Source organism: Caretta caretta, chromosome 1, assembly GCF_965140235.1.
Source record: "Caretta caretta isolate rCarCar2 chromosome 1, rCarCar1.hap1, whole genome shotgun sequence".
Lineage (NCBI taxonomy): Eukaryota > Metazoa > Chordata > Testudines > Cheloniidae > Caretta > Caretta caretta.
Window position 1 is genome coordinate 237,742,469 of NC_134206.1, and position 22,610 is coordinate 237,765,078.

The following is a 22,610-nucleotide window of genomic DNA, read 5'->3' on the forward strand; positions in this document are numbered from 1 at the left end:
TTTTTGCGAATACAGACTAACACGGCTGTTACTCTGAAACCTGCATCAATCTGGTATCTCTGTGTGGGCACTGGGAGAACAGGCTCCTTTGACACTGAAACATACAGCTATTTCATATTTTTTTCTGAGTACCATGTATAAAAGGACTGTGCTAGCTACAAATATGCTTAAATACAACTGAAGTTAGTGGCTTCCCCTCCCTGCCCCGCAAGCTTCTGGAAAACTCCAGGACAGGCTAAATCCATCCTTTTGTGTGGTTCCATAAGAGAGCTATTCCAGCCAACAGCTTGATAGCCAACTACCTTTAGGAATGAGTGAGAATTTCAAAGAGACTGAACAACCATGATGGAGAAGCTCCATAACTTGGGTTTGAAGAAAAAAGAAAAAACTCTTACAGCACTTTTTTTTTTTAAATTGCAGTAAAACAGTTAGCATGCATTTATCAGGAACTTCAACTTGTATATTATAAATTAGACCAGAATACCTAATTCAACTGACAAACAACTTTAAGACATATTTGAGGAGATTGACAAGTAGCCAGTTTGTCTCACAGTCATAACTTATTGTAGCTTACAAACTGTTAAAGAACCTGAAATATATTTTCAGCATTTGAAATTACTGTAGAGGCATAGTAATATCTATTTCTTTCATTGATTTGTCTCTAAAAGACTAGAAGTTCCTGCATTAGCTATTAATAGGTTAATTTCAGATTTGTACTGAAACAATAGAATTAAATAATTAGTTGTCTAAAAGTAGACAAACATGACTAGAGAAGATTTATGAAATATGCATGTCTAATGTTCAGGTTTAACATCTCCTTTGGGAACCCTTAGTAAAAATATTTGGGTAGAGTGGAAGCATCATATGCACTGAAGTGCTTTATGTTAATATCCTTTTAAACCAGCAGCCCTTTCTACATTCCCACTCTTACCCCATTCCACCTATTCTATTCATCTCAATAGTGTCCCTCTGACACTTTATACATGAATGTTTAGTAGAACCTTCGTGTTACGAGCACGTCTGGAATGGAGGTTGTTTGTAACTCTGCAATGTTCATAACTCTGAACATAACTTTATTGTTGTCCTTTCAAAAGTTTACAACTGAACATTGACTTAATACAGCTTTGAAACATTACTATGCTGAATAAATATGCTGCTTTCCTCTTTCGTAGTTTACGTGTAACAGTACTGTATTTGTTTTGGGGTTTTTTTTTAAGTCTCTGTTGCTGCCAGATTGCATACTTCTAGTTCCAAATGAGGTGTGTGGTTAACTCTGATGTTCGTAACTGAGGTTCTACTGTAACTACCTTCTCTTCTCCTACCTTCTCCCTTTTGGGCCCTCCCTACGTCTGCCCTCATACTTTTCTAAGTTTATTAGGGCTAGCAGTGACCCATCTTTTCCCACAATGCACTGTGAAACTCCTTGCCAGAGGATGTTGTGAAGGCCAGGATTCAAAATAGCAGGATTCAAAAAAAGAATTAGCTAAATTCATGGAGGATAGGTCCATCAATGGCTATTAGCCAGGATGGACAGGGATGGTGTCTCTAGCCTCTGTTTGCCAGAAGCTGGGAACGGGTGACAAGGGATGGATCACTTGATGATTACCTGTTCCGTTCATTCCCTCCGGGGCACCTGGCATTAGCCACTGTTGGAAGACAGGATACGGGTTAGATGGACATTTGGTCTGACTCAGTATGGCCATTCTTATGGATACCGACTGGATACAATAAGAATCTCTGGCATGACAGATTTTTCTGAAAGTCATCTGATTTAGGCACTTTCTACCCTGCAAAGTTGACGGTTTTGGAACAGTTTTTAAAAACCTGTTGGATACCAGGGGCTTGTCTATATGAACACCTAGTTCAGAGCAAGCTGGGCTGTGAATCTACCCTGCACTAACTTGCCATGTGTACTCAGCTGACATACATTAAACTGTGTGTTAGTGCATTCTGATCTAATCCGCTTTGAAACGGGACAAGATCAAACAACACAGGAACAAATAATGTGCATGAGCAGAGTCCATGGGAAAGTTAGCATGCAGCTGGCTCAGGCAGAGTAGATTCACACCCCAGTCTAGTCATAACTAAATTTGTGTGTGGACAACCCAAGACTGAGTTTGATTCCCTCCTAATCCCAAAAACTGTTTGGGAACGTCAAGAATTATGCCTCATCCCAAAGATGAAACAGCAATACAGTCAATTCTGAAAGTGAACTGCATTGTGAGAAGAAACAGCCTGGAACCAGCTCAAGTACAAACCTCAAAACTGCAAAGGAACACTGATTTGACAGTGGTAAGGATTACAAAAAAGTAGTGCCAATTTTAAGACCCTGCATCCATTCCCCCTCCCCCTGACCCATTCTAATATACTATTTGGCCTTTGATGGGCTTTATAACGCTTTCCAATGTAAACTGATTAATGAAATTTGTCAACAGTATCCTTTGTTTGTGCTGAAAACAGAATGTATATAATCTCAGAAGTACAAATGGAAGTTTGCAGTCACAAAGATCAGAAGGAGTACTTGTGGCACCTTAGAGACTAACCAATTTATTTGAGCATAAGCTTTCGTGAACTACAGCTCACTTCATCGGATGCTCAGAAGCTGAACCTTGTGCTTTAATGCAATGGTGTCTCTCTCAAGAAGCATCTTATTCCTAGTTGAACCTCCCTAATTTCCCTGCCCTCACCACCAAGATGAATGAAAAGGATTTCTTGCAAAACACAGACACAAATCTAGAGTTTTTAAACACCCTACTGTGCCTCTTTTTTGAATTGCTATATTCTTCAGCCTGTTCACTGTAGCAATGACCAATCTTTAACACAGACTTCACCTATTTCTTCTTTAGATAGGCTATATATTAAAGCCAAGACACATTTTCTACTTATGTATGAACAAGTGAAAGGAAGCATTTCTAAAAATGGTACAAAGTTAAAAGTATCTGCCCATTGTCCTTGTACATAAACAAATTCCTAGTATTCAACCCTTCCTAAATTACTCTTTTAAAGAAGATTCAAATCAAGTCTCACAATAAGGAATTCACTCCACTTTGGGCTGGAGCAATGCAAGTCTGAGATAGAAGATCCTTGGCAATGCTGTTAAGCACCATAGTATTGCCCCCTCCTTTCACTCACACAGTTCCAGAGAAATGCATTACTTCTCAAGAAACCAAAAAGTAAACAAATATCAGTACAGTTTGCATAACCCCAGACAAATTAAAGCATGAACATGCTAGGAAGAAAAAGCAATGCTTCATTGCTATATTATTGGGTTCTCCTTTAGGCTTAAAAACAAGTTATTCCTGTTGGACACAGAAGCCATAAAAACGTCTGGCTTAGCAAGGAAGTATACACTTTTGCTAAGTAATAGTGAACAAGGATGTTTATATTTTCCTTCTGTGCTGGTCCCTGTGTCTGTTTAAAGATGATTCACAAACAGCTAAATAGTTTCAATAATTTTATTTTCATAGACGAATCTTAAGTATGGAGAAGAGGAATAAACAGCAGTAAAAAGCAGAAGATGTGTTAAAATCTGAATCAAGTATCGAAACACAGCAAAGCAAGCATTCAACTAGTTATCCAATCTGACAATGTTTGACTGGAATACTATATTACATTGCTATATACCCTAAGGGGCAGATCCTCAACTGGTACAAACTGTCACAGCTCTGACTTCACTGGAGCTATGACAATTTACAACAGCTAAGGATCTTCCCCCCAGGAACTCTAGTTCACACATACAGCAAATTGTGCAATAGGTAAATAATCTTACCAGTGACTGTACCTTTGACCCTTGAGGGGCAACTCCCTGCAACTCCATTGTGCAACTGAATGCAGTACCAACAAATAAAGCTTCAAGTCTGACAGGAATCTTATTTTTCAGGGTTATACACTGCATTGTCTGACTGATAAAATAAAGTGCAGACAAAATGAAGCAATTAAAACCAATGAAATATTACACTTGGTTCCAGAGTGCAGTCTGTTATTCACAGAAAGGGAAACTGAATCGTAACATAATAAGTGGAGAGGTGTCACTATCAGCAAGTTTCTGCCATTCCACAATGTAATTGTTTAAATACGTTTTCTTTTTTTAAATTAACCTATTTCAAGTTAATATAGAATGCCAATTTCAAGTTTTAGGCCTAAACTTACCATAAGCTATTAAAACCAACCAACCAACCAAAATCAGAGTATATGTTTGCTGCCAAAGTTTTAAAGAAAGTCAAACCACTGAACTGGTGAATGTCACTGCCTAAATACTTGCAACTTGAATTTGCTGAAGCACTAATCCAGCTTTTTGACAGAGTATACTTCAAGTTGCAGAGAATACTTTCTCCATTTTAGTTTATTCGGCTTATTCAGTTCAGTAACTAGCTCATTCTAAGTTGAGAAAATGAATAAGTTGAAAATGCAAGAAAACTTTTTTTCCTCTTCCAATTCATTAATAAAAACTAGGTGTGAGAATGAGATCTACTAGTTCGAAAATCATGAAGGATATGGTGACCATAAACAATTAGTTCTGTTCAGTAACTACAGATACATAAGAATGGCCATACTGGGGCGGACAAAAGGTCCATCTAGCCCAGTATCCTGTCTTCCGACAGCGGCCAATGCCACGTGCCCCAGAGGGAATGAACAGAACCGGTAATCATCAAAAAGAACAGGAGTACTTGTGGCACCTTAGACACTAACCAATTTATTTGAGCATAAGCTTTCGTGAGCTACAGCTCACTTCATCGGTAGCTCACGAAAGCTTATGCTCAAATAAATTTGTTAGTCTCCAAGGTACCACAAGTACTCCTTTTCTTTTTGCGGTTACAGATTAACATGGCTGCTACTCTGAAGCAGGTAACCATCAAGTGATCCATCCCGTCGCCCATTCCCAACTTCTGGCAAATAGAGGCTAGGGACACCATCCTGCCAATCCTAGCTAATAGCCATTGATGGACCTATCCTCCATGAATTTATCTAGTTCTTTTTTGAACGAGATACTTGGTACTTCCTTTAATAAATTAGGCTAACCTGCAATACAAGTTTTGATTTTTTTCCCCCCAGTGCATCCAGCACATTTTAGGTAGTTTTATTTAACAAACAATTTTAAAAGTTGGTTTTGCACATTAATTGAATTTTAATTTCCATCAAAATCTAACTTTACATAAGTCACAAGTAAAAAATTAATCTAGTAAATGAGAAGTGCATCATTCACCATTTAAGAAAGTAAAAATTAAGAATCTAAATAAATGTCCGTTAAGCTATATATCATCTTAAATAAACGTATATATAGACAATATTCTCCTGATTAGCAAAATGTAGTACCAAATTTAGTGTGAAGGCTTAATTGGTCACCAACCAACAACCTTTCTTTAGGAAAATAGCTAAAAAATACAAAGGCAAAACAAAATTAAAATCAAAGATTTAAAAGAATTTCCTGCTTGCTGATTTAAATCATGCTTAAAATTAGGATTGCCACCCAGTTAGTTTTTAACTGGCCTAGATCTCAAAAGATAGTGTGCCTTTTTGGCTGTGCATGCAACAATTCTGTAATACCAGCCATGGACATCTCTGTAGGGAGAGCTGCCAGCACACAGCTCTGAGCTGAACTCTCCCCTGCTGAAACCAAGGCAGCTCCTCTCAGAGCCAGGGACCAGGAAGTAGGACCTACCTGAGACTAACCAGTAGGGAGAGAGTCAAAAGCAGGGCTCCTGGGAGGGGACAGTAGAGCGTACCTCCTTGAGGACTTTGGGATGTGAGATGGACATGAGGTTTGCACGGGTAGTATTAGGACCCTTTATTTAGGGATGGGATGGTGGGTGGCCAATTATTCTTCATCTCGGTGGCAACTCTGCTTGAAATCAGTGATTTATACCACTTTGATTTAACTTGCTCCATCCTGCTTGGGAGCTTTCAAAAACAAAATAATTATTAAACTTGTCCCTCACTGTTTTGGATACAGAGCACCAACTCTGCTATAATTAAGGCTAAGCATCACTGTCTGTTTAAAAGGTTATTAAAAGTGCTTGAAACCTACATGCTTACTCCGATTGTCTAAATTTGTTGTGCATCATGAGGTGGAGGATAGGGTTTGTGGGCCAAATTTGGAGTCATTTGAACAAAGGCTTCCCAAGATAGCTCTCTCCTGCCAACAAACAGCAGCTACATTGTGCACCTTTTAGCAGCACAGCTGTAGCAGCATAGGAGTTAGTCTCAGCTAGTGTGTGTCATGTACTGCTAGGGTGACCAGATGTCCCGATTTTATAGGGACAGTCCTGAAATTTGGGGCTTTGTCTTATGTAGGCACCTATTACCCCCCACTCACTGTCCTGATTTTTCACACTTGCTGTCTGGTCACCCTATGTACTGCCTCTCTGGGGAAGAAAAAAATAAGAGTGAAGTTTGCAATTTCCGGTCAGCTTAGGCTACGCCCATTCAAAATGTTCACCTGTAGCAAGGCAGTACAGTTGGTCACTGAGCCTGAGCAACACCCATACACTGGAAGTCTGAGCCCTGGCAGGTTTTAGAGAATACATGTTCCTTGATCTGTGCCTGCATTCTGCCAGGTCTCCTTTTGGAAATGTTGTCCTGAGACCAAAGCTTCTAGTTTAAGAGTAATATTTTGAAGAGCTCTAAAATCACATGCAGACTATGATTTACTTAAGCAGTATTATCAAGGAAACCAGCATTAAATAAAGGGAAGATATAAGAACTTCAGGTAATGAAGTATATAAACAACTTATATTTTTCACCGTGTTCCTGAATAAGGGAAATTACTGCAACCAAAGGAAAGCAAACTGCAGGAACATTTGGACAGGAGGTTGTGTTTCAGAAACCCCATTAACGTGAACTACTTATTACATTTTCAGATTCATATATATCTGTGGATCCAGACCTAGGAAATACAGGGCTTCGGGGCTGGAGCTTTCAAAAACAAAAGGAGCTCCCACGGGGGAAAAAAAAAATAGTGGGTGCTCACCATCCACCAGCAGCCGCTCCCCCTCCCTCCCAGCACTTCCTGCCTGCCTCGATCAGCTGTTCAGAAGCATTCAATGAAGACAAAGTGCAAAGAACTACACTTAGGAAGCAAAAACCAAATGCACAACTACAAAATAGGAATAACTGCCTAGGTGGTAGCACCTCTGAAAAGGATCTGGGTGTTATAGTGGACCAGAAGTTAAATAAGAGTCAACAATGGGATGCAGTTGGGGTATATTAACAAAAGTGTCATATGCAAGACATGGGAGGTCACTGTCCCCCTCTGGTATGGTTTTTATTCCTATTTGTAGGAGCAGTAAAATTAGAAAAAGCATGCCAAGCCTGTTACTCGTTTACTATAGAAGCAAGACAATAATGAGTTTTAAGTATCTGCATGGTGATGTGGTGTGATAAGAACTGAAGGTGTTTAGAATATCTAAGACATTCAGAGCCAAAAGTACACCAAACTGTAGCTCAAATTTTTACCTTAAAAAGGTATTACTCTTCACTGACACTGAATATTTAAGTTTTGGCTACATTTAGATGGAGCAAAGCAATAATTTTAGTAGTCCTGATGAGTATTATTCATTTTCCACACCCAACAAGAGACTGACTACACAATATGCAGCCAAAGTTGTCCTGACCAAACTACTGTAGGTGGCTATTCAGACTTAACAGGAAAGAGTCAAATCCACCTCTTTGGGACATGATTTCACAATGATCCATAACTCACAAAAAGGAAGAGATGGGGATTATATTAAATTAACACAAGCAGCTGTACGAAGCAGAAAAAAATCACAATTTGAGTTGTGTATAGTGTGGGGAAATAGAAACAATTTCTTTCAAAAAAGCTTACATAGCATATCAAATGCGTTACATGCTCCTGTGGCTGCCAGTCTACAAGCAAGGTAACAGTTTACAACTGCTTCTAGTGAATGGCCCCTTTACTTCAAGTGTCTACATCTACACTCAACTTAACTCCTCTAGTTAGCCTAGCTCCAGAGAGAGCAACCAAAGCAAAAATATCAGGGCTTGTCTACCCATGTAAATTGAAGGAATAATTATTTTGTTGTAGCTATGCTGGTCAGTTTTCCCATGTGGACAAGCCCAACATTCGAGCTGCAGAGTAACTGGATTAGCAGCACAGAATGACTGTTACCAGCTGACAGGTTGCACATATTTCAGCTGGATTCTAAATTCACTTTCAGGTCAGCCAACTTAAATTAACTCAAGTGTGATATAGTGATTTTAGGGGCTTGAGTTACCATTCTAGTTAACTCAGCAACGAAGACATACCTGAGCACATTTGACTTTGAAGGTAATAACATAAGAACAGCCATACTGTGTCAGACCAAAGGTCTATTTATCCAGGTATCCTGTCTTCCGACAGTGGCCAATGCCAGGTGCTTCAGAGGAAATGAACAGAACCCGTAATCAAGTGATCCATGCCATCGCCCACTCCCAGCTTCTGGCAAACGGAGATAAGGGACACCATCCCTGCCTATCCTAGATAATAGCCATTGATGGAACCTATCCTCCATGAATTTATCTAGTTCTTTTTAAAACCCTGTTATAGTCTTATATATAGTCTATATATAACATTCTGTGGCGAAGAGTTCCACAGGTTGACTGTACATTCTGTGAAAGAATACTTCCTTTTGTCTGTTTTAAACCTGCTGCCTATTAATTTGGTGACCCCTAATTCCTGTGTTTGAGGAATAAACAACACTTCCTTATTTACTTTTTCCAACCTGTCATGATTTTATACACCTTTAATATATCCCCCTTAGTCTTGCTTAATCTTTCCTCATATGGAAACAGTTCCATACCCCAATCATTTTTGTTGCCCTTTTCTGAACCTTTTCCAATTCTAATACATCATCTTTTTTGAGAAGAGGCAACCACATCTGCATGCAATATTAAAGGTGCGGGTTTACCATGGATTTACATAGAGGCAATATGATATTTTCTGTCTTATTATCTATCCCTTTTCTGATGATTCCCAACATTGTTAGCTTTTTTGACTGCCACTGCACATTGAGTGGATGTTTTCAGAGAACTATCCACAATGACTCCAAGATCTCTTTCAAGAGTGGTAACAGCTACACCTCTACCCCGATATAACAGGACCCGATATAACACAGGTTCGCATACAACGCGGTAAAGCAGACCTCTTACCCACCAGGGTCTGGGAGGCAGAAGCTGTGGGGGGGGACGAGACGGGACTTTTGGGGGCCCCGCAGGCCCAGAGTGGCCCGGGTGATTGGCGGGGGTCCGGGAGCAGCCCGTTCCGCATCCCTCGCCCCGGCCCCAGCCGTGTCACTCGGGGGAGGGAGCTTGGGGGAAGGGATCCCCCCCGCACTCACCGGCAGCGGCGGAAGCGGGGCAGCCCGGCCCCGGCCCGCTCCACTCCACCAGCTCCCAGCCACGGTGCTCTGCTTCCCGCTGCTGGTGAGCGTCCTTTCATCAAGCTCCCTGCACTCACCGGCGGCAGGAAGCAGAGCGCTGCGGCTGGGAGCTGGCAGAGTGGAGCAGGCCGGGACCAGGCTGCTCTGCTTCCTGCCGCTGCGTGCCTGTCAGGTGGCGGGGATGTGGATAGGGGTCGGGGCAGTCAGGACACAGGGAGCAGGGGAGTTGGGTTGAGGGTGGGGTCCGGGGGGTGATTATGGACAGGGGGGTCTCTGGAGGGGGCAGTCAGGGGACAAGAAGCAGGGGGGCCAAAGCAAGTTCGATATAACGTGGTTTCACATATAATGCAGTAAGATTTTTTGGCTCCCAAGGACTGCGTTATATCGCAGTAGAGGTGTAGTTTAGACCCCATCATTTTATCTGTATAGTTGTCATTATGTTTTCCAATGTGCATTACTTTGCATCTATCAACGCTGAATTTCACATGCCATTTTGTTTGTTGCTCAGTTACCCAGTTTTGTGAGATCCCTTTGTAACTCTTTTCAGCATGCCTGGGATTTAACTATCTTGAGTAATTCTGAATGATCTGCAAATTTTGCCACCTCACTGTTTACCCCTTTTTCCAGATCATTTATGAATATGTTGAATAGGACTAGTCCCAGTACAGACCCCTGGGGGACACCGCTATTTACCTCTCTCCATTCTGAAAACTGACCATTTATTCCTATCCTTTGTTTCCTATATTTTAACCGGTTACCAATCCATCAGAGCACCTTTCCTCTTAACCCATGACAACTTACTTTACTTAAGAGCCTTTGACGAGGGACCTTGTCAAATGCTTTCTGAAAATCTAAGTACACTACATCCACTGGATCACCGTTGTCCACATCCTTATTGATGCCCTCAAAGAATTCTAGTAGACTGGTGAGGCATGATTTCTCTTTACAAAAACCATACCTACTCATCCCCAAAACAAATCATGTTCAGCTATGTGCCTGATCATTCTGTTCTTTACTATAGATTCAACCAGTCTGCCCGGTACTGAAGTCAGGCTTACTGGCCTGTAATTGCCAGGATCGCCTCTGTAGCCTTTTTTAAAAATTGGTGTCACATGACCTACCCTCAGTCATCTGGTACAGAAGCGGATTTAAAAGATTGCAGAACTGTGGTATCGAAACTATTTTACATTTGAGTTCCTTCAGAACTCTTGGGTGAATACCATCTGGTCCTGGTGACTTATTACTGTTTAGTTTATCAGTTTGTTCCAAAACCTCCTCTCATGACACCTCAATTTGGGAGAGATCCTCAGATTTATCACTTTAAAAAAAGGGCTCAAGGTAACAGGTTCATTCTTTGCTCCTGACCCATGGTGGGGGAAGCAGTTACAAAATGGTCACCCCGTATTGGAATTTGAACTTCCGGTGGATCTTTAATGTTGGAGATAAACTCCCCCTGGCAGTGGGAGCATGTAACAAATGGCTAAGTAGGCCTTACACACACAAGATGACAGCCTAAAACTGCTGTAAAATTCACTTTTTAGCTTTAAGCAGTGGTTTGGAGCTGAACTACCAAGGTTCTATTCCCATGCCTACTTGGGGATAGGAAAAGCAGGAAGGGGAACTTGTTTATGCCACCTTAAACATTTTTAGCATTATATTTTGTATTGCAAAACAAATATGTTGTCCCACTATTGGTATTTTTATAGTTAAGTACTGAGTCTGACACGAACCAGACGCCAGAAGCCCCCTCCACAGCAGGTACAATAAATAATCAAGTCCCCCTGACTCTCAGCACACATGCTCCCCAAACGCATCCTTCCTTAGGGGGGAAAAAAAAAAAGACGCATCTTGCACAGCAATGATATACTGTACTTTTTTTAAACAAAAGAAAAAACCAATTAGCAAAACAAAACTGTGTGAATATAAAATTAATTATACCTCCACAGTATGAAGCATTTATAGCAATACTGGTCCCCAAGAAAAACCACGAGGTACAAATAAAAATCAACAAATGTGTCAGTTCAACAACAAAGTCCTTACATTATTTACAGATAGATGTTTTGAGCTACAGTGTATAAATTAAAAGGCAAGTTTGCTTTCTCAGAAAGGATGATATAAACCACAGCCACAGGATAACACCATTGTTGTAAAGCCCACTAGGTACCTACAAGTTAAGAAACAAAGTGTGAATATGGCAAAAAAAAAAATTATTTCCCTATAACACAAATCAACCTACATATTTAGCAAAACAACGTTGTGCTAAACGTCAACCTAATAACTGGTAATTTGAACTGTATTTAAAATGCATATGGTGTGGCACTGACTTGCATTTGTGTAGGGATGGACGAGAACAAGCCGGACAAAGGTGATTTAAAATGCAAAGTCTAGAAACAACAGGACAAGATTCCTCACCTACTGTTTGAGTTAAGGTGATTCAGATCTTGATTGTGTTACAATTCTAGAGAGCAGAGCTCTTTTCATTTTCACTCATCAGAATCTGTGTGTGTGTGTGTACATCTATACTGAGAATATAAATGAATAAAAACTTGACAAACTTAAGTAAACCATTAGCTACCCATGTGAAATGTATGGTGCAATTTATTATTCCCTTGCTCCAGTTACAATATTTTACATTTACGCTCTAGAAATAATTCCTTGACATTTTAGAGCATTATATTTAATAAGAATTGAAATATGGGTATAAAATAAAAAAATGAATTTAAGGCGGCATACTTTACAAACTCAGGGAGTTTGTAGGTAAGATCCCATGGGATGCAAGTCTAAGGGGGGAAAAAACAGTTCAAGAGAATTGACAGTTTTTCCAAAGAGACACAAGAGCAAACTATCCCACTGCGTAGGAAAGATAGGAAGTATGGCAAGAGACCACCCTGGCTTAACCAGGAGATCTTCAATGATCTGAAACACATAAAAAAAGTGGAAACTAAGTCAAACAACAAAGGATGAATATAAACAATACAAGCACGTAGAGACAAAATCAGAAAGGCCAAGGCACAAAATGAGATTAAGCTAGCTGGAGACAAAGAAAACATTCTACAAATACGTTAGAAGCAAGAGGAAGACGAAGGACAGGGTAGACCCATTACTCATTTTGGGGGGGAGGGGGGGAAGAAGAAGGAGAGAGAAAGAAAGGCAGAAGTGCTAAAGGACTTTGTTTCAGTTTTCACTAAAAAAGTTTAGTAGCAATTGGACATCTAACATAGTGAATGCCAGTGAAAATGAGGTAGAATCAGAGGCTAAAATAGGCAAACAACAAGTTAAAGATTACTTAGACAAGGTAGATGTCTTCAAGCCACCATACTAGAATACTCAAAGAGCTGACTACAGAGATAACAGCCATTGTGGTGGTGATAAAAAAATTAAAAAAGGCATGGTAGACAGGAGAGATCCCAGAGGACTGAAAAAAGGCAAATATTGTGCCCATCTATAAAAAGGGGAATAAGGACAACCTGTGGAATTACAGACCAGTCATCTTTACTTCAGTACCCAGAAAGATACATGGCACAAAATAATTAAGCAATCAATTTGCAAACACAGGGAAGATAATAAGATAAGTAACCATCAGCATGGATTTGTCAAGAACAAGTCGTGTCAAACCAACCTTACAGTTTTTTTGACAGGGTGGATAGGGGAAAAGCGGTAGATGTGGTATATCTTGACTTTAGTAAGGCTTTTAATACTCTCACATGGACTAGGTTAATACAACCTAGATGGAGCTACTATAAGAAGGGTGCATAACTGGTTGGAACACTGTTCCCAGAGAGTAATTATCAGTGGTTCACAGTCAAGCTGGAAGGGCATACTGAGTGGAGTCCCACAGAGATCAGTTATAGATCTGGTTCTGTTCAATATCTTCATCAATGATTTAGATAATGGCATACAGAGTACATTTATAAAGTTTGTGGATGATACCAAGGTGGGAGGGGTTGCAGGTGCTTTGGAGGACAGGATTAAAATTCAAAATGATCTGGAAAAATGGTCTGAAGTAAATAGGAAGAAATTCAATAAGGACAAAACGCAAAGTACTCTGCATAGGAAGGAACAATCAGTTGTACACATACAAAATGGGAAATGACTGCCTAGGAAGGAGTACTGTGGAAAGGGATCTGTGGGTCACAGTGAATCACAAGCTAGATATGAGTCAACAGTATAACACTGTTGCAAAAAAAAAAGCAAACATTATTTGGAGACATTAGCAGGAGTGTTGTAAGCAAGACACAAGTAAGCTTCCACTCTACTCCATGCTGATTAGTCCTCTACTGGAGTATTGTATCCTGTTCTGGGAGACACATTTCAGGAAAGATATGGACAAACTGGAGGAAGTCCAGAGAAGAGCAACAAAAATGATTAAAGGTCTAGAAAACATGACCTATGAGGGAAGATTGAAAAAAACTGGGTTTGTTCAGTCTGGAGAAGAGAAGATCAGGGAGAGGGCGGGGACGACAACACACGTGATAACAGTTTTCAAGTACATGAAAGGTTGTTACAAGGAGGAGCGAGAAAAATTGTTCTCCTTAACCTCTGAGGATAGGACAAACCACAATGGGCTTTAAATTGTAGCAAGCGTGGTTTAGATTGGACATTAGGAAAAACTTCCTAACTGTCAAGGTGGTTAAGAACTAGAATCAATTGCCTATGAACGCTGTAGAATCTCCATCATTGTAGATTTTTAAGAGCAGGTTAGACAAAAACACCTGCCAGGGATGATCCAGATAATACTTAGTCCTGCCATGAGTGCAGGGGACTGGACTAGATGACCTCTCTACGTCCCTTCCAGTCCTATGATTCTATGATTACTTCAACAACATTATAAGCAACTGCTTAACTTTAATGACATTCAGAAACTCATTTTTTGATAAAAACATATGCCAATAATTTTCCTTAATATTTAAAAAAAAAACTCACTTTTCATTCAGATACTTGATTGCTTCACTCCAATTTAGTCATAATATTGAACCCATTTTTCATGTACAGCCATAAAAATATCAAAGCATGAGAATTAGAGGGTAAATAAAAATACAGTTTTAAATCACAATTTAACATTTGAATTCTATCCTTTTCCTTGCATCTGGAAAATGTAGTTCTCAAATACATGACATGAACTAAATAGCAAAATACTACATTGTTTAGTGATATTGCAGACATTTGAAAAATTACAGGACAAACCTGTGTCGATAAAGAGTTCTAAAATACCTTTTGCTGTGGCATCTAGGCACCACATGTAGGTTACAGAATAGAAGAACTATCCAGAAGTGTGATGCAATTCTCAGTTCCATTTGGTTTAATTTTAGGTCTCTACTCTGGATTATGTTGCAGCTTTCTTCTGATTTTGCCAACATGACTTTGAGATGGGAAGGATTACACTCTAACCCCTTTTAAGGGGTGTTCTTGACAAGACTGATCCTCCAGCTCTGTTTATTCCTGGACTCTAGTTAGTTGTAATGTTCCAGACTAGTACCTCTGTGATGGTAGATCCTGGGAAGACAGCGGTCTTTGAGATTATATGGGCCTATCCAATTAAAGGTTTTATAAATCAGTACCAAATACTTGAGTTTAATTCAGTGCTGCAGTGAGAGCCATTTTGACTAATAATGTTACTATAAGTACTTGAAGGCCTCAGTCAGGGATTAGGCCCCATTGTACTAGGTGCTATACAAGCATGTGGTAGACATAGTTCTTCCCCTGAACAGCTTACAAAACACTAACATAATATCCTCTCGTCAATTCATCCACTTAGGAGATGGGCTGCTGTGTTATGCATAGGCTGTAGGTTAACAACTTTTCATACAGAGCCAGATCACCATTCAGGAAGCCAAGCTTGCTAGCTTGAGGTGAAAGATGCTTCTGGTGTAGGTCGCGATTTGAAGGTCCACCGTCAGCAATGATTTGGTCATGAATCCAGCACTGCCAACTGACTTAACATATGGCCTATTATCCAGAGCCAGGTGATAGAACTTGCACAATCCTCCTAATACTCCCTTCTTCCAAGTGGCATCACTTTAGTCTTTCCTGGATTCAGTTTGAGCCAGCTATTTCTCGCCCAAGCTTCAGTTTCCTCTGGGCACCAACGTATTTAGTACACTGCATTTTCCACTCTTGTACCAAAACATTTCTAACATTCAAACCATTGTGGCTAAACTTATAACTCAGTTGAGACTATTAAGCTGTAAAAAGGTGCCCAGATTTGATTATAAACCATGTTTACTGAAGAAGCTGCACAATGTTTCAGACGTACATTATTCTTGGTCCTAACCAGGGGTTCTCAATCTTTTTCTTTCTGAGGCCCTAGCAACATGCTATAAAGACTCCAGGCCCAGCAAGATGGGGAGTGGGGTAGCTCAGGGCTTTAGCCAGCAGGCTGGGGGAACCCTTGGGAATTTAGTCCTGTGGGGTGCTGGCCGCTGGGCAGGGGGGTCTTTAGGCATAGGTATAGTTTGACTTACATTTTGGGGGCTAGGGGGATGGAAGGGTCCAGGGCAGGGGGTAGCTCAGGATGCAGGGAGAGAAGTAGCTAGGGGCTGTGCGCTGATGGCTCTTAGTTGAGCAAGCAGTCAAAGGGGGCTGGGAGCCAAGGAGCAGCCGCAGCCCCGTGGCACCAGCAGCTGGAGGAAGAAACGGGAAATGCCGTGACTACCTACCTGGTAACAGCCAGAGCAGCAGCCATCCCGTACTTCCTGGCACTAGCTTCCCACCTCCAACCTGGCCGGGGTCAGGGTGTCTGGAGCTGTCCCTCAGACTGCCCGGCTCTGGAACTGCAGTTTGGGGGGGGCACACAGTGGTGTTGCCCCCCAACTCCACCCAGGAGTTCAGGGCTTCTGCTCTGAGAGTGCCTGGACTCACCAACTCCCTGAAACCAACTTGTGGTGCCCCACAAGGCCACGGACCCCTTGTTGAGAACCACTGTCATAAGCTACAATCACAGTGATAGCAAATGTGAGAGCAGCATGTGAGTTTCAGTCAGCACACATCTGTAACACCAAGCAAATTCACAGAGTAAAATCTAAATGCCTTTCATGATTCAGCTAAATTTTATAAGCATTCCCTTGTATCAGACTTCAAGCCTTCAGCAGCAATCTGGCAGAGAAGAGAAGACTATTGCTATAATACGATCTAAACAGTTTCTAACTACCCCTCATCACTCTTCCATTGAAGCATTTCATAATCATTAATGGATTTTATCCTCAACACTCATGTGAAGTAGGGAAATACTATCCCAACTGTAAAAACAGAGAACAGAGATAGGGTATGTTATGTTATTTGCCCAAGGTCACAAGGAAGTCTGTCGTTAAGCCAGAAACTGATTCCAGGTTTCTTCAGTCCCAATCTAGGATCCTACTCACTTGGCCACCCTTCTTTTCAGCATTTGGATGTATGTTTTGAGGGGAAAAAATTAAGAAAAATATGGCAATGCCTGAATTTTTTAATTCTTAAGGTTTTGCTCCAGGGGTTTAATTCCCTAGGACAGTGGTTCTCAACCATGGGTACACATACCCTGGGGGTTCGCAGAGTCTTCTAGGGGATACATCAACTCATCTAGATCAGGTTTCTGAGTAGCAGCCGTGTTAGTCTGTATCTGCAAAAAGAAAAGGAGGACTTGTGGCACCTTAGACACTAACAAATTTATTTGAGCATAAGCTTTCGTGAGCTACAGCTCACTTCATCGGATGCATTCAGTGGAAAATACAGTGGGGAGATTTATATACACAGAGAATATGAAACCATGGGTGCTATGACCAGCCGGGGGGGAGGGGGAGGGGAGACCGGGACGACGGGTCCTTTTGTAGTGATAGTCAAGGTGGGCCATTTCTAGCAGTTGACAAGAACGAGTGAGTCTATATAAGAAAAAGACCCAAAAATCAGGACATCTGGACACCCTAACTGCAGCTACCCAGTTGGGGGTTCATACCTTCATAGCTTTGCCACCTTTAACAGCGTTCAAGACCAGGACCTTCAAACTTTCCTTCATGCACTTCCCTCTGTGACTGCTGACATCAAGCTTTTATCACTGACCTCCCACCTCGGCATGTGAAACTAACCAACCAACACCACTGCTATGGGCCCAATAGTCTGACTACTTGCTCAATCCTCTTCAGGTTCTCCTCCTACCACTCTAATCACTCTCAGTCTGTTAGAGTCCTCTTTAGCCACCTTCCAACTTTCTGTGGGGATTCCATAGACCTCCATTCCTGATCCTTTACTATTTTCCTGTTACATGTTGTTTCTATAGAATCTCATTCCCAAACACAAATTCAACTATAATCTTTAAGCAGTCGACTCAGATCTACCTGTCTAATCAGACCTGTCTTATTTTACCCGAACTTAAATCTGTTCATTTCCAACATCTCCAGATGTCAGTTTCAGTTTAACTTGGACTAAAAACCATGTCAAGGTTCCTCCCCCACTCTGAACTCTAGGGTACAGATGTGGGGACCTGCATGAAAAACCTCCTAAGCTTATCTTTACCAGCTTAGGTCAAAACTTCCCCAAGGTACTAAATATTACCCCCGTTGTCCTTGGACTGGCCACTACCACCACCAAACTAATACTGGTTACTGGGGAAGAGCTGTTTGGACGCGTCCTTCCCCCCAAAATACTTCCCAAAACCTTGCACCCCACTTCCTGGACAAGGTTTGGTAAAAAGCCTCACCAATTTGCCTAGGTGACTACAGTCCCAGACCCTTGGATCTTAGAACAATGAACAATCCTCCCAACACTTGCAACCCCCTTCCCTTTATATTTATATAAAGGTTTACCCTTCCCTTTATATTTATGACACACCACTTCTAATCTTCCACTTCCAAGACCTCCTGCTTTGCTTCTCAATCACTCTGCACAACACCATTATCCTCCCTGTCACTCAGACCAAGATTGGACAGCTGGTATGCCAAGCCCAGTTCCTATTATGACCAATATTGTCAGTGTTCCCTTGTGCTCCTCCATCTGTATCCACCTGTCTCCTGTTACTTAATTTGAAAGCAATTTGGGGCAAGGACCATCTTCTTGCTCTGCTTCTGTACAGCACCGAGCACAATGAGTATTGGTCCACAATAGAAATAATCTATAGCTCATTCTAGCAGTAAGATAACTACATTCAATGTGACTTGAGTGTAAGTAGCTCCCGTACCCAATTTTGATATTCACTAACTATATTTTTCCTGGGTGCACAATCATGTAATAAATGAAAAATCCATTTCCCTTGTTATTTTATTTGTAAACCTCCCCCACATAAAATTATGACGTTATCTTGACATATAATTAATGTGTCGATATTGTACGCAAAGCCTTTTCTTAAATCTACCATTTTATACAAATTAAAACAAAGTTTAATCTTAAAAATTAATGCTGTTTTATTACTTTGGAGTACAAATAAACAGTAGTATAAACTACTTTAAAGGTAATCTGCAAATTAAGTTAGAACTGGAGAATTCAGTTTGCTCCTGATAATAATGAAGCCTTAAATGCATTTTCTTCCTTCATTATTTGGAGATACCAAGTATGTCAAGTCTGGTTTTCCCTGCTTTTGCTGGAAGAACTGCTGGAGATCTCAAACACATATTGGAGGGACAGCTTTCTTCATTAACCAGGGGCATGCACAAGAATAAAAATTTGGCCTCCATGCCCCCCGCAGCCAGAGGAGCTAGCTCACCTTCCCCCCTCCTCCACCTCAGGCTGGAGGAGCTGGCTCTCCCTGGTGCCAGAGGACCCGGTTCTGCCCCATCCGCCCACGCGGCCCCAGAGCCGGAGAAGCTCACTCTCCGCACCCGAGCCCCAGGGGAATTCTGTGCTCCCACTGACTAGGGGGACCGTGCCCTTGCTTGCCCCCTCTTGTGCACACCCATGACTAGCAGACACTTCCCCCCTCTCAAAGTGTTCATTAGGCACTAGTGTTTTAGAAAAGTTTTAAACATGTGATTGAAAAATCTGTTTTCAATTACTCATCTTTCATTTTCTGATGTCAATTTCAATATTTCTCTAGTTGCCATCAAATCTTCTAGGCTGAAGACCTGAATTTCAAATGTATAAACAAACTGAAAAGAAACTGAAAAATCTTTCAGGTCTTCTTTTACATCATACAGAAGCACAAAAGGGCACAAACACAATCCTTTTCTCTTTGTAGGTCACCTTTAAAACTTAAACTGACATATTAGAACTTTCAAGGACTGGCACTGCATAAGTGATTTAACCACCAGAAGAATTAAAATTGAGATCCTGAACACTTGTGGTTAAAGAGCCAATGGCACACTGCAAGATTAGCAGTATTAACCCTGGTCTCTAGATAATTCCTATTTAGGTAATTACCTAACCTCCCCGTATATTTTTAGACACCATTGTATTCTGCTCCAAATTCCTGTGTACTGTTACGTGTGATGCTTTAACATCTGCCATATTCCACCCCAGAATTGGCTGTATTTCAATGGTGTTCTTTGAAATATAGGTATCAATTCTACTGGGGTGTTTTTGTTTTTTAAAAACACTTTTGCATTTTTTCAGAAGAAAAAAGCATTCTATAAATATGACCTGACCATAATTCCAAAAGACTTCTCAACATAACAGGAACTTTTCTTCCAAAGTCCTCACTAAGCCAATGTAATGCTGTAAAAACAGGGTCTTGAGAAACTAAATAGTGCAGAAGCTCTATCTTTAAAGACTGACTACAAGGCCCAGCTTATACATTTCTCTTCACAAATCTCACGTTCAACCTCTTTCTGTCTTAGGACAAGTCAAGTCAATAAGCAATCTTACGGAGAAGTTATAAGGTGAAGTCTAAGGATACCTCTACACTGAAAAACTGTTTCAGAGAGTCTCAGAGCCCAGGTCAACTGACTCAGGCTCTCATACAGAGCTAAAAATAGCAGCGTAAGTGTTCCCACACAGGCTGGAGCCCAGACTCTTGAGACCCTCCCATATGTTTCAGAACGCAGACACCAACTATTTTAGCCCTGTAGCACGAGCCCAAGCCTGTTGATTGGGGCTGAGACTCATTGCTGCAGGGCTTCTTGCAGCATGGACCAGTGTTCCCTCTAATTTTTCCTACCCATGTGCGGAACAAATTTTATTATGTGTAACACATCACCTTCATATTGGCGTACATAGCAAAATCCATGTGGTGGGGATGGAGCCGAGAGGTTCAGAGTGTAGGAGGGGGCTCACGGGTGGGGTAGAGGGTTGGGGTGCAGGGGTGTGAGGGCTTCAGCTGGGGGTGCAGACTCTGGGGTGGGGCCAGGGATGAGGGGCTTGGGGTGGAGGGGATGCTCCAGGGCTACAGCTCTCTCTCCCCAGAGCAGCACCTGGGCTGGGAGAAGGGGTGCCTCTCCCCACCGCGGCAGCTTCAGGGCTGGAGCCGCAGGATAGGTGCCCCTCCACCGGCAGGTCAGGGCCATGGCTGGGTCCGGGCCGGCAGAGTTGGGGCCGGGGCAAGGGCACCCTGGCCGCAGCAGGTTGGGGGATGAGCTAGGTTGGGGCTGCGAGAGGAGCACCCGAGTGGGTGGGTTTCCTGAGCTCCTGCGCAGAGCTAAGAAGGCTGCTCCATGGCCACATAGTTTACAGGGAACTTAGGTATGGACGTACCCTAAGGCTCACATCAACAGATGGACCAGTGGTCCCGTGGATGGTATTTTCCACTCTATTTGACAACAACTGCTATTCAAGGTGGTCATAAAGATCACTAGGGTGCTTTTTAAAGAAGTGTCAGATTTCAAGGCATGTTTTCTGTACTGGAATCTGAATACATGAGCAAGAGGCTCCGATGGTCAACTAGATACTTATGGGAACAACTAGACAGTAGCTATTCCCATAACAGAATGCACCTTGAAATTATGGATCCGAATGAAGGAATCAGTAAATACTAATAAAAATAGGAGTGACCGGAACTGTTCAGTGGGCATCTCACAACACACAGCAGAGCCATAGAATTTGAAGTCAGCCAGGACCATCAGATCATCTAGTCTAGAGCTCCTGTATATCACAGGCCATGAACACCACCTCAGCACCCACACACTAAACCCAACCACCAAAATTGGACTATAGCATTAAAGCCTACAGGAGATTTAACTATTATATTCAACAGGCAGAGAATAGGAGGGACTGAAGAGCACAAATGCCTGAGGCACCTTCAATGGCAGGAAATTATTTAAGTGAGATATACCCAGATAATGCTGGCAAGTGACCTATACTCCATGCTACAGAAAGGCACAACCCCACTGCACCCCCGAGGCCACTGCCAACCTGACCTGGGTGAAATTCCTTCCCAACCCCACACATGGCAAATCAGTTAGATCCTGAACACGCGAGTAAGAACCAACCAGCTGGGCATGTGAGAGAATGTTCAGTGCCACCTCAGGAGCACTGACTCACCCCACCCAGTGTCCCATCTCCAGCCATAACCATCTCTGACGCTTCTGAGGAAGAAAACCAAAAAACTGCCCCTTAGTTGTGGCAATTTCCATCATCCATTCTGCCTTCATGCCCATGTGCCAAATTACCATACTTGCTGAAATCTGAGGCAAAGTATTCATTTAGTTTTGGGGCCATATCTAAATTATACCACATGTAGTTTTGCTGCAGTACACTTAGTTCTCCACCAGCAGGGCCCACCTTGCAGAATTCCTTAACTGCATTTGTTAAGATGGTTCCTTGACTAGTAAGTTCAGCTCAGGTTCAGAACAGAAACAAAAAAATCAACAGGAACTGGTTTTATAGAACGAGTGAAGATTACCAGTTATTGCTTGCTCCTCTCCCCTTATCTAACGGCAGTTATGGCTAACAAGGGCACTGCACTCCATGACGGGAATGCCTGACATAATTAAAGGAGGCTTCTGTTAATGCTTAAGCATACACCTATATCCAAGCTGGTGTTCAACTATTGATACAGAGTCAATTGGGTTAAGCTATTTAAAAAAGGGTACACAACAATATTGATGACAGAGACCAACCACAACTTGTGTAAGTCTTTGAAATTGACCCTCAGGAGAACTCTTCATAGGATTTACTGTATTTATTTTCCTTTAGTTATTACAAAAGTTATTTATGTGAAAATTGGATATTAGAAGTTGCTAATGGGAAACAAGAATTTGAACCAAATGAAGTTGTAACCCACTGGTTTTCAACTTGATTTTTTGATGGGGGAATAGTATCAAATGGATTGTAAGTGAAGTAAGGAACTAACTGCAATAACTGATTAACTTGTATTTTGTATTAAATAACCTATTTACATACAAA

At 41.6% G+C, this 22,610-nt stretch overlaps 1 protein-coding gene across 24 annotated transcripts in view; it reads right to left on the minus strand.

Moving 5' to 3' along the window:
• Positions 1-22,610, minus strand: part of PLEKHA5 (pleckstrin homology domain containing A5) — a 260,673-nt gene that overhangs the window by 204,076 nt on the left and 33,987 nt on the right. Inside the window, exon 4 of one of the 24 annotated variants that reach the window (XM_048827515.2) lies at positions 16,884-16,965. The exons of the other annotated variants lie outside the window; for them this stretch is intronic. Coding sequence (XP_048683472.1) covers positions 16,926-16,965 — 40 coding nt within the window. The 3' untranslated portion in view covers positions 16,884-16,925. The remainder of the gene's footprint in view (positions 1-16,883; positions 16,966-22,610) is intronic. 24 annotated transcript variants of the gene reach the window in all.